Raw genomic sequence first — 12302 nt, 5'->3', positions numbered from 1 at the left:
GAAAGCTGGGGACGAGATTGAGTCATTATGACATTCAATTTGGTACGATAAAAATCCGGGTCGACCGTCGATTGGTAAAGATTGATATCACTAGTCTTTCATGGTCCAGCTTAAATTCTTCATCAAATTTATTTGCCACGTGGCATATTTAAAAGGGATTTTAACCGATTCAAAATTTCTTTCCTAGCATGAGAGTGACTAGTTCCTATGAATTATAAAAATATATTCCAATCAAATTTTTGAATTTTGTTTTCTCTTAAAACTTGAGGTTAAGGGAAGGGTGGTGTTTGGGAATGAGTCTTAATCATCTCCCAATAAACTTCACAAGATGCAAAAGAACCTCCTTCCATCCCAGACAAGAAATTCTTTTGGTTCTTTACTTTTGTAAAGCCGCGCAAAAGGTTTGCCGGTCAAAGGTTCACGGACCTAGGGCTCAGTCAGGCTATGATTTATGAGTATCTCTTAAAGGAGGAAGAGCAAAGGCGGATTTCCTCCATCGCGGTGCAGGAATAAAAAACTATTAATCTATACCTATGGTTAAGAAAGTCTTTGTTTCTTGAAGAAGACATTATATGGCTGCAAATTTGCCACATCTAACCTCTTTCGTTGAGGCGTTAGTCCCGCGTCCTTTGAAGATTTGAGCTCTTCAGTAAAACAAAGGGAATTTTTTCCGCTGGAAGCTTGCATTTCTTTTTTAAATACCTCTTCTTAGGAGAACCAAAGCTCTTACTATTTGAAATAAGTGGCCTCAAGAATGGCCTAATTGACATCCCTAAAGGGTATGAAAGGCATTGTCTTTCCTCTTTTGATCGAGGTTCGTGGGGGGAAGCACATACTGCTCTCCTCCATGTGGGGGGGAAGAACATTTTGCTCCTCTAAGTGTGGGGTCCATGTCTGAGTATTGATAAAATAATTAAGATGTGATACCCTATTAGTGTCCCACATGGACCCCACCCTTATGAGAAGTAGTATGAGTTTTTTCAACGGGGTTGTGATCTGGGAATGGGAAGTTAGGAATTCAATTTTCTTCAATAATTGAGCTAATGTTGGTTCTAAAGTGTATGTGTTGGGCTCTTATGAAATTAGGTACATGTATTAGTTGGGCCTGGGGCCTCTGGGCTGAGTAAGCTTCATCTTACGTTATCTATTAGTTTTCTCAAGTAGACTCTGTTAATAAAATAAAGGGCCCATAAAATGGGGGCATGCATGGTAGGCTAATGAATCACCTACGAACCAACGGAGGTTGGTCCAAGTGGTAAGCAGCTTGATTCGCTTAAGCAAGGTTCCGGTATCAAATCCTTGTAGATGCAAAAAATCCCCGTTGGAAGACTCACCCACCACAGCCAAGTGTGCGAAGCAGGTCGAACGCCGGTTTATAAACCGGGGTTGGCAAACCCAAAAAAAAAAAAAAAGAAAAAGAATCACCCACGAGAGGAACCGAAAGCATGAAACGAAACAAATTAATATGGGGTGTCATTTTTGGACCCAAAAACCGAAAAAAAAGAAGGGACTTAATGTTTCATTTAGTTGTAAGGAGAATTTAACATAATGGAATGGAAAGGAACTTTCATATTTAAAATAGAGACTTTTTGTGTAAAGGGACGAAGATTAGAATCCAAGATCTCCTTGAACTTACAGTCTTTAGGAAAGACGTAGCCACCACCATGCTGGAAGATTTAAAGGCATTCATGAAATTCGGATGGGATGAGTTTAGGACTCGTTTGGTTATCTAAATTCAGGAACTTCAAATCCCTGGATTCATGAATGAAAAATTTATAACTGTTTGGTTTTAAAACATCATTGGATTCCTGAAATTTACGGATTTTATTTTATTTTTGCCTAAAAAAGTGAGTTAAGTCATTCTTAAGTATGGTAAAATCCACGGATTTTGCTCTAAGTATAAAATGGATGAAATTTGTAGATTCACGAGGAATAATCGGGCTAAAACGCTACAAACTTTAATAAATTTGAAATTAGCCAAAGAATTAATTGATTTGAAATCCTGTTTCTTCTCAGATAACCAAACATGCCAAATTGTTGCTTTAAGGGAAGGGGAACAGGTTGAGATGTGATAGCCTTCAGTGGGCTCTCGTTAACAAAGCCCATGATTTGACGCTCTACAAAAAGCCCATTTGAAATACGTTTTCTTTTCCGAAACGGATTGCGGAGCGGACCATATGGTCGGTCGAACCGGCGGAATTTTTGGGTATATAATATTCCATCCGCAACTCCTTCTGCTTCTTCCTCTTCCTCTTTCACGAAGAAAACAAGTGCTTCTCTTTTACTTTTCTTTCATCTCGTCTGTCAACCGTGCGTGTAAACAGGAGAGAAAGAACACGAAAATTCAGAGATGATGCAACAGGGTGATTACAGTTCTCCATATTACCAACACCACCTTCCACCACCACATCTTCTAAACCCTAGCCCTACCCCAATCGATTCACAGCCGAATCCATTGCCGACTACATACGCCTCTGCACCTCCTTTCTCCTCCAACTACTCCTCAGCATCTGAATTCCCTGGTTTTTCTTCTTCTTCTTCTTCTTCCTATTCCCAGAACCCTGATCCTGTTCCGATCGTCCCTTCCACCGCTCCTTTTTATGCTCAAAACCCCAACTTCCAGTCCTTCAGCCCCTCGCCTCAGCCTTCTTCTACATACCCTGCTTTCCCTGCGGCATCGGAACCCCGGCCGCCTTACCCACCTCCGCCACAGGAACCTTCGTATTACCCAGCGTACGATCAGCATCAGGCTGCTCCGAATTATGGCCCTTCTCCACCCTCTTCGATTCCTTCAACATCAGCTCCCAACTATACCCAATTCGGTCCTTCTATGCCCCCGCACATGTACGATAATTCTTATGATGGCAGCGTGAAATTCGATCATGGCGTTGGTGGTGGTGGTTATTTTGATCATAATTCCGCACCGTATGGTGGTCAAGGCCTCTATGGTGGAACCCAGGTGGATAGCGATCGAGGTGGCCTGCGTGATGATGCCGGCTATGGAGATGGTGTCTACGCCTACGATGGGGGGCGGGTGGAGCCGTACGGTGCTCGCGGCACTGGATCCAAGTCATCAACTTTGTCGTCTTTTGATGATTATGGAAGGTCTGTGAGCTTCTCCGCGTCTGAAAGGAACCAGGCGAATTCTGGTTCTGGTAAGATTGTGAGAGCTATTCCGAAGGCAGAGACGCAGCAGGACGTCAAGAACGGAGTGCTGAAATACCGGGTTAAGCTTCTTCCTGAAGGGTCGAGTCAGGGGACATTGGATGTTCTTTGCCAGGTACGTAGGCAAAAGCCCATCTGTACTTTCTCTTGCTAGTGATCATTAGAAGTTATTGCTTGGTTTTCCTGAGTTGGCTGCGTTCCTGGGTGTCATAATTTGTTAATCATATATTGTAACTTTTTTATGTCTTAGGCTCTTAGCAACTAGCAATTAGCGTTACGCATAGTACTCTTTTGGATGTTTAATTAAATATTATGTCTCCTCTGGGATTCTTCTTTAGCTGCTTCACTCCACCAAATCTGTGAAAATCACTGATCTGAAGCGGGTATGCTTCAAAGAATCTGGAATTGGATTTATGTATAGTCAAATGGTGAACCCGGCTCAGCTAACGTAGCCGAGATCCCATGAACTATATACAATATAGGAGCTTTCTAGTGCACAATGCACCCCCTACTCCAAGGTTAGGGTTGGGCAAATGTATGCAGCTTTACCAGCTTTCTAGTGCACAATGCACCCCCTACTCCAAGGTTAGGGTTGGGCAAATGTATGCAGCTTTACCATCTTCTTCACAAGACAGGCGGTTTCCAAGTGTTAAACCCACAACCAAGAGTTTCTTAGTGAAAATTAACTGTTATACCAAGTATCGCTCACTAGAAACCATGAAACTCCGAACAGAAAATTTATTTTTTGTACCTTGTGGTTTTGCCGGCAGCCTCAAATAGAGCTGATTGGAATACAAGAATCCATGTAGCCTGCACCATTTTGGCATAAGGCTGGTTGTTGTTGTGTACTTGTGTTGTGGTTCTGCCAGCGGCTGCAGAAATCCTACTTGAATCATCATGAAGTAAACGTCTAGAGATGTTAATCAAGGATGCATGTTATTTTTCTACTGTCGAAGGCAATTTTGCTGTCTCCTGTCCAATTAAAAAAATCAGCGTTTGTCTCACTGTGGATGGTTAATGCTGAATTTCCCCCCCCCCCTGCAATATGAAGTTTGAACAAACGTAATAATAGCCATAAGTCTGGGCAAAGATGACAGCTTTATCTGAGTGTAACTTGGAGTCTTTCGAATCAACAGTTTCAAGTGAAAGAGGTGTTGGGGTGGTGGTCTTGTTGGTCGAGCATGACTCCATTTAGAGCTTGTTTTGCAATGAAGTCGTTCCCATGGAATCAAAGGCCCATAAATGTATATTACTGAACCCTAAAATATTTACTCAAGAAAGAAGGCTGTTTGGGTTATGCTTTTACACCGCCTGTTGTAGGAGCCTTTCCTACATGGAATGCCACAGTTATGTGGATATTCTGACTATTGTTAGAGGGTTAATGCTCAGGATTAGCCCTGTGTCAAACTTTAGAGCTTTGTTCAATCAAATACACACTTGTGTATTGGCATATATCCCATGCATTCATGCCTAAGGTACTCCAACAACTACTGTGGCCTCTTCCACAGCCCTGGATTTTCAATGCTCTGCTCCAATACCTGGTAATTCACTATGCGGGACCCATCTAATCTCCACATGACAGTCCATAGCCTTGGATTTGTCAAAAGCTATGCTCCACCACCTGGCAATTCAGTAGGGCGGACCCCATCTGATCTCTTTGTGACTACTTTTTGCATTTAAAATTGGTGCATAGAAAAGATTGCTACTACAGGCATGGTAGGAACTGAGCTTTCTCAAAGAAAGCAGAAAGTTATAATTTGTTTGTTATTTCTCTGATAAGGTTTTCTTTTCCTGAGAGATTTTTCTCATATACCTTATCCCCTTTCATTTTGGATATATTGGATCCTTATCTTTAAAATTCTGTGATTGACTTGTTCTTCAGATTGGTCTGGACGGGATTCGTATGCTTGACCCCAATACCAGTCGGACGTTGAGAATATACCCACTTGAGACTGTGACAAGATGTGAAGTAAGTTTCTATTTTTATTTATTTAATTTTGGTTTTTAACCTTTTTTTAACAGAACCAGCTTTATGACGCTTATTTTCTCATTTAGGGCAACTCGTCGATCTTTACTTTTTGGTCCAAAAGCTCTGTTGACATGGAACCTAGACGCATAAGGCTGCAGTCAAACAGCTATACTACCAACACAATTCTTGACACGGTGACAGCTGCAACTGTTCAGGTTCCTTTATCTCCATGTCCTGACTTTTTTCTCTTATACTCAAAGGATTCATCTGCTATATTTGTTTGTTTCTCTCTCTCTCTCTCTCTCTCTTATTATTTTTTTAATTTTTATTTTTACAGTATATGTTGGAAGGCTGATGCTTTTAAATGAATTAGTTACTGAAACTGTAACCTGTTCCAAACTCAACCTTCATCAGCTGTTTGGAAATTTTCTTTTCTTTTAATCTTTTCCTCTATCAAGGTGGAAGTTCACTATTTGAGTTTGTTCTCCTAGCATTGCCAAGAGATTAGCTAATCCTTTTTGCATGGATTTTAGAAGCTTACTGATCCCATTTAGTCAAATAAGGCTGGGTTGTTGTGTTTTACTCCTAGTGCTACCAGGAGATAAGAAAGCATGAAGTTGTCCTCAAATATCTGCAATTGGAAATCCAAGAAACAGGGAGCCAATTAATTACCTGAATTCAGTTTCCTTTGAATATTGATATAGCATCACATAGTAAGCTCAAGCATCGGAAAAGAAAATATGCAAGATATTCAGAAGTTATTTTTGCCATAAAGTTAGACCAAGTATTTAAGATACATGGCATTGAGTCAATGACTAAGTATTTAAGATAGCCCTCCACATGAGCATGCATTTATAAAGAATATAAAGAATTTTTATTGCTTTGATTACATAAACTCCTTATTTCTGGCCATTAGGTTGCTCCACTAATTTGGATTTATGGACCTCTATTTAAATTGAGAAATGTACAATGATGTATAAGATCAATTATTCTACCCAAAAAGATAAAATAAATTGACCATGCTGTTGTTATAGTTAAATATTGTTGCAGAGTAACCAAGTTAGCGAAGGATGTGAAGAATCAAGTCTGCCTGCCCCCCTCCTCTTCCCCCAAACCCCCCAAAAAAGATTTGGTAGAAGCATATGATACAGTTGGTTTGGAGTTTCTGTTGAGGCACTGGGATGTTGATCCGAGCAGGCGTCTCCATTAGGAAGTCGATATATGGGCTTAAAAGGAATATCTCACCAGAGCAGTAACTAGTTGTTTATGGGTAGGTTAAGACAAATGTTTCAGCTCTACAGCTGGTATTTCGGAGATTTAGTTATACCACTCTGTGTGCCTGTGTGCATTTGTGTGCATTTGTGTGTTTGGGATTTTCATATTTAATGCATTCCCAGGTGGGTAGTGTGTGGCCTTCTGGGAGGTGGTGTTGTGATGCGAATCAGTCATCAGGAGTTAAGAGATGTGCTGGTACTTATTTGGCACAGTTTAAGTTAGGGGCTTAGTAATATGGTTATTCTGTACTTCGTAAAAAAACACATCTTGCGGCCAGTAATGGCCAATCCTTTTTATACTTCTTTCTTTTGGAAAATACTCGAGGTCAAAAGGTGTGTTTGTTGTGATAATGAATCCAACATTGAGGCTATTCATTTTGATCAGTATACGTTGTTCTCAGATGATATCATATCACATGTGTTCCATTGACTCCATAGTGCTGTTGGCCTCTTGAAAGCTTGAGTTTGCTTATTATATTCTTTGTTCCTATTTCAATGTCTGCATTTGTTTCAATTGTCTAGAATTGGAAACATGGTTTTGATGACTGCAATTTTAGTTATTATCTTAGATTGTTCAGTGAATTTTGCAAAACTGCAACGTTATATTCTACTATGGTTCTTTTGGATCTGGCTATGCTAGATTTTGATAACCTTGAAGCGGTAAAAATAATATGGTCTTTGAATTATTCTTCCCCCTGGTGAGTGATCATATGCAATCTTGTACCTAATGCTAAACGTTTTACTTTGATCAGCTGAAGGAGATGAATGGTAGATTTAAAGCTTCTGATTCTATGAAGACATCTGAGCAATCTACTGAGAGGAAGAAAGGTTTTGTTGATTGGATGAACTTGATAAAGCCTGCTAACGAGGAGAAAGATCACTGGGTAAGCCTTCCAGTTTCATACCCTTAATTTCTTCCTACATTGATTTTGTCACTCAGATAGCTGGCTGTGGTGCAATGGTAAGGTTGTTCCACTGCGATCAGAGGTCACTGGTTGAGTCTGGAACCAGCCTCTCTGGAAAGGCAGGGGTAATGCTGCATACCTTATGAGCCTACCCATACCCCTCAGTGGTGTGGGAACCTCGCATGCTGAGTACCCCCTTTTATATATTAACTTTCTCACTGAAATTCTGCGGATTATTCCTTGTTGGTTCTTGTATTCACTGGAGATTAGAATTCAATAAACAAACTTTATGAAGCTCTGCAGTACTACTAAGTAGTCTCAATGTGATGCATTGTCACTTCCTTGCAATTTGTTAGGACTTAGCGTCTCATACCATGAAGCTGACAATCGCCTAGGCCCCTAAACCCACCTGGACATCTAGGGGGCACCTTTATAAATATGGATGGGTTTGTACATTTTGTAACCTGTTGCATGTCACATAGTGCAGCTACAAACTAGGAGGAAGGAAAAGATCTTTTAAGGAGCTATGCCTTGATGGTTAGGTTCTTGGAGTGAAGTTGTCTAGGAAGTTAGTTCACTTAGTTGGATTGCCACCAAGAATATAAGATCTAAAGAGCTGATCATTAGAGCTAATAGCAAGTGGGGTTGAAAATGGAAGAGTTTATGGTGATCAGCAGCTGATTTTTCTTTCTTTTTTGGTTCTCCCCTCACAATCCCCCCCCTCCTTTTCAGGTGCCAGATGATGCAGTTACCAAATGTACATCTTGTGGAACAGATTTTGGACCTTTTGTGAGGAAGGTATGTACTAGTTATATCTGTTATGTATTGCACACTTGTTTTGAATAAAATGAATTTACATTCTTTTCCATATGTTAAAAACTTTGATTTGGTCTTGATCTTCAGCATCACTGCCGCAACTGTGGGGATATTTTCTGTGTTAGGTGCACCGGTGGTAGGACTGCTCTCACTGCAGAAGAAAATGCCCAGCCTGTCAGAGTTTGTGATCGCTGCATGGTGTGTAATATTTACTTATGTTGACTATATATTTCATTTTTCTGTCTCCTATTTTGTTCTGAGTTGTAATGGATTGGAATTAATAGTAAGTTCACAGGACATTTAACTACAGACTCATAAAAAGAAGTTCAAAAAAATTAGAATATGATTATATAAGTTTTAATATCAATTGCTTCTGTTTTCATAAGAAAAATACATTATCTCCAGTCATGCACAGAACTCTTTTTCTCATTAAAGTTTTGAACAGTATAATGAAGTGGAAAAAAATCCTTATGTTAACTCCTTTTCCAATAACTCTTTTTTTACTTTTTGTTTTTTTTTTTCATGTACAATCCTGATTGTCACCTGGATGCATTAGTTTATTATTATTATTATTATTTATTTATTTTTGGCCTATAAATTCATACTGTTTGGTGTTCTCTGCAGTCCACATATTCAAAGGATGCATCTTCTTGTATTCTATGTTCATATGCCACATTTCTTATATTTATGAGAAGGCATGTTCATTTGATTGATTACTGGAGTGAGGTTTTTTCTTATAGAAGGAAGAAATTTTTTTTTCTCTGTGAATGATATGTAAGTACAGTTTGGCCAAATATGTACAATGGGACAAATTTATCGTTTAGTAGGGAATTCTAGATGTAGAGACTCATAGTAGATTGATATGAACATCATGATGACCTTTCCTGTTATAAAATCAGTTGCTGCTGATACCCTCTTCTGAGTTTCTTTTTCCATAGCCCAAGGTTGGAGAAGGAAGAAATAAGAGGGCCCTAATGGAGAGTATGATCAAAAGTCCATAATAGAATCCAATCAAAACTGCTGAATCAATTGTCTTCCTGCACTAGGATATTAGTTGTCCTGGTAGAAAAGATTTCAAAATCATCACAAACCATACCTTTTCCTTTCTGTTACAAAATTTGGATTATTATACAATGATTTATTCACTTAACATATGTATCAATAGAAAGAGAGACTAGAAACAACACTCTGTGATAAAAATTAGATGGTTCTGATATTGAATCAGATATGGACTCCATGATTAATTGTTGAAAGAATATTCCTGCTGCAACAGTATCCTTAATCATGTAGGTAGACAAGACTTCAACCAGTTGTAATATCCTTTTCTGTGGAGTTGTGCCCCAATTTAAGTTTCCTGTTTCAGTGGGTAAATTTCTTTTGATTGATCATTGACATGAATCATACTGTCATTGGGGTTTATTAAGTGAAGGGTAAAAGGTGGAAGATGAGCAGGAATTTATAAGAAGAATGTTAAGTAGAACCCCTTTGTTGCCCTGGACACTTCATTGGCTTTTTATTACAATGGAGGCAGAATTCGTATTTTATTGCTAAGAGCAAGAAGTTGAGTTTTAATAGAGAAATTTGTATGTTTACAGTGTTGTTGGATTTCTTTTTTCAGGCAAACCCTACTATTGGCAAGGCAGAATTTAGCATATTCATTCACTTCTTTCTTATTTCGGAGTTTCTCGACTTTCATTCCATTTGTATATACTTTTTAATTTTCCAAGTGTGTTTGTGTGAGCATATGAGTCTAGATTGCACAACACTAAAAGAGTTCAGATCTAAATTTTGTTTTCAGGTGGAAGTTACTGAAAGGCTGAGCAATGCAAAAGAATCAGCTGGCAAGCCTGCTGTATTGGAGAGTCATGAGGATCTTGCAAAGAAGCTGCAGGTGACTGCATATTTGCAATGCATGTTAAATTAATGTTCATGGGCCCTGACAGCTAAATTAATGTTCAGTAGGCGCATGCTAAAACAGGATCGTGAACCTCACTCCTTGGTTTCCTCTCCTTCTAGTAATGTAGAGACACTGACTGACCAACCAACCCCCTCCCCCCCCAAACACCACCCAAAAAGGGGGGGGGGGACCAATAGGGTGGGGGACTTTTTGGTTTTTTTGGGTCACATAGTGATATCTTTAATCTCGATAGGGATGGTTATTTGATTCTAATGAATGCTACATTTTTATGTTTTTGGTGGTTTTAACAGGAGGAAATGGAACGAAACCGCAAGGCATCATCAGGTAATTATCATTGCTGGAACACGACATTAAAATTTTTTTGAGATTGAGTCTCATTTATTTTCCTTCAGAATGATGATAAGATTGAGATGCCATAACCAAATCTTGCCATTTTTTTTTATGGGTGATGGGATGCTCCACTGCATCCCATGTGTACTATTCTTCAAAAGTTTACCTGTGGAATACATAAAATGTGCGTTCATGTTTTCCTTGTGGCCATCACAAACACATATTTTCTTAAACAGGGCAGTTTAATCTTTTGCTATATCATCATGGGTGTGTTTTGGGGGGTGGAAGGATTTTGTGTGTGTGGATGGGAGGGGAAGAAGTACATGACGCCTCATTTGAATGGGTTTTACAGGTTCAAAATCTGATGGGTCTGGAAATCGGATGAGAGAAGTTGCTTGTCCTACTTGTACAGTGCATCTACAGGTTTTGAAGTCTAACCCTGGCACATTTAATCAAATTTTAGGCGTTCAAATTGCCGATGTTTCAAGTGGTTTCTTTTTTCTCAAATAAATCTCTAAACTACTTCAATTTTCTTTGCAGGTCCAAGTTCCAAGCTCTGGTTCTGAGACCATCGAATGTGGGGTTTGCCAGCACCCATTTCTTGTTGGTGCTCACTGAGCTGCCTCACAAACTGCTGTTTATGAATGCCCAGTTGCAGTGGTTGTAAAATTGTCAATCAATAATCTTCATGGTTTTAACTTCCCATTTTTTTTCTCAGACTGTTATGTCTTACTCATATTAATAAGCCACTAATTTTGTGGGGTATGTATATATTATCGCCAGTTATGTATATCTCTGTTGAGCTCATTTCAGACCCTTGATTTATTTATTGTGCAACTTTCATGTTGTAAACCAAAGAACGCTGCCATTAAATGGACTCGGTGCTCTTCTATTGTTAATTTGTCGGCACCACCAGAGGTTTATGGATCATGCATGAAGACTTTTGAGTTTTTAATTTTGTTTTAGTGGATTGGAGCTTTCGTTCTTTATAACCAACTTAGAGGAATATTTTTATGTGATGGGTTCGTTTTGAAGGTAGCAATTATTGTTAATAACGTTTGCAATAATGTTTTGTAAGAATTTTCGTCAATGCTCGCATGCTTCACTCTTGGTATTTTGAGATTTTATTCTTTTTTTAATTAAATTCTTAGGAGAATCTGGATCGTCTTCCCTAATGGGTGTTCTCCCGACGGCTGTTGACCATAAATTACAGAAGGCTCATAAGTAAAAAGTAATAAATTATTAGAAAACCTAACCCATAGAGTGATCTGATTCTTTTTCGTATGCTTTTGTAATGTTCTATAGAGTCTCGTTGACAACACTAATAAGGTTGAAGACAAAGACTTAACATTAGGAGATGCCAAATATAATTATGAAATTTTTAGTACTAATATTATTATTTTATTATTAAAAATTACTATTATTTTTTACAAAAAGCAAGAGCAGGTCAAAAGCTAAAAAAAACCATTGACGTTTCTACCGATGGAAGAAAAAAAAATGGTAATTTATCAAAAGGATGTTTTTAGGTTTTACCAGCGTTCTACCGTGGAAGAAAAAATGGTAATCTATCAAAAGGATGTTTTTAAGGAGCAGGCGTTCACCGATGGGAAAATGGAACATCAAAAGGATGTTTTTTAAGTAGCGGGACCAAGCGCGACCGCAAAAAAAGAAACCTATAAATGATAGCTTCACAGATAATACATCGACCCCAAGTTTCTTATCCCAAAAAGATAAATCTTTCATAATATTAAATGAAAAAATGATAGCTTCACATTGCATTAATACAGGAAATTGCTCGACCAAGTTTCTTATCCCAAAAAGATAAATCTTTCATAATATTAAATGAAATGTCATTACGTATTGTACTCTTTCTAAATGATAAAACTAAAAAATAATAAAGATAATTTTTCTTGTCTTCCTATAAA

General features: G+C 38.5%; 1 protein-coding gene across 1 annotated transcript; it reads left to right on the top strand.

Moving 5' to 3' along the window:
- The first annotated feature begins 2254 nt into the window (after positions 1-2254).
- On the top strand, positions 2255-11537 carry LOC149017517 (protein FREE1-like). Its single transcript, XM_089151849.1, has 10 exons — positions 2255-3280; positions 5048-5134; positions 5221-5349; positions 7161-7292; positions 8046-8111; positions 8217-8327; positions 9928-10020; positions 10338-10371; positions 10730-10800; positions 10918-11537. Exons 1-10 carry the CDS (start codon positions 2351-2353, stop codon positions 10993-10995), a joined length of 1731 nt encoding a protein of 576 aa, XP_089007975.1. The 5' UTR covers positions 2255-2350; the 3' UTR covers positions 10996-11537.
- Positions 11538-12302: the final 765 nt, after the last annotated feature.

This window comes from Hakea prostrata, chromosome 4 (genome assembly GCF_041222555.1).
Source record: "Hakea prostrata isolate BN-2017 chromosome 4, UWA_Hpros_2, whole genome shotgun sequence".
NCBI classification, from domain to species: domain Eukaryota; kingdom Viridiplantae; phylum Streptophyta; class Magnoliopsida; order Proteales; family Proteaceae; genus Hakea; species Hakea prostrata.
The sequence above is the reverse complement of the archived record's forward strand: the minus strand, read 5'-3'. Positions and strand labels throughout refer to the sequence as shown.

Coding starts and splice junctions, on each gene's coding strand:
- LOC149017517 (XM_089151849.1), top strand. CDS start 2,351: ATGATGCAACAGGGTGATTACAGTTCTCCATATTACCAACACCACCTT. Junction 5,135..5,220: donor AGACTGTGACAAGATGTGAA/GTAAGTTTCTAT, acceptor TTTCTCATTTAG/GGCAACTCGTCGATCTTTAC. Junction 10,021..10,337: donor ATCTTGCAAAGAAGCTGCAG/GTGACTGCATAT, acceptor TGGTTTTAACAG/GAGGAAATGGAACGAAACCG.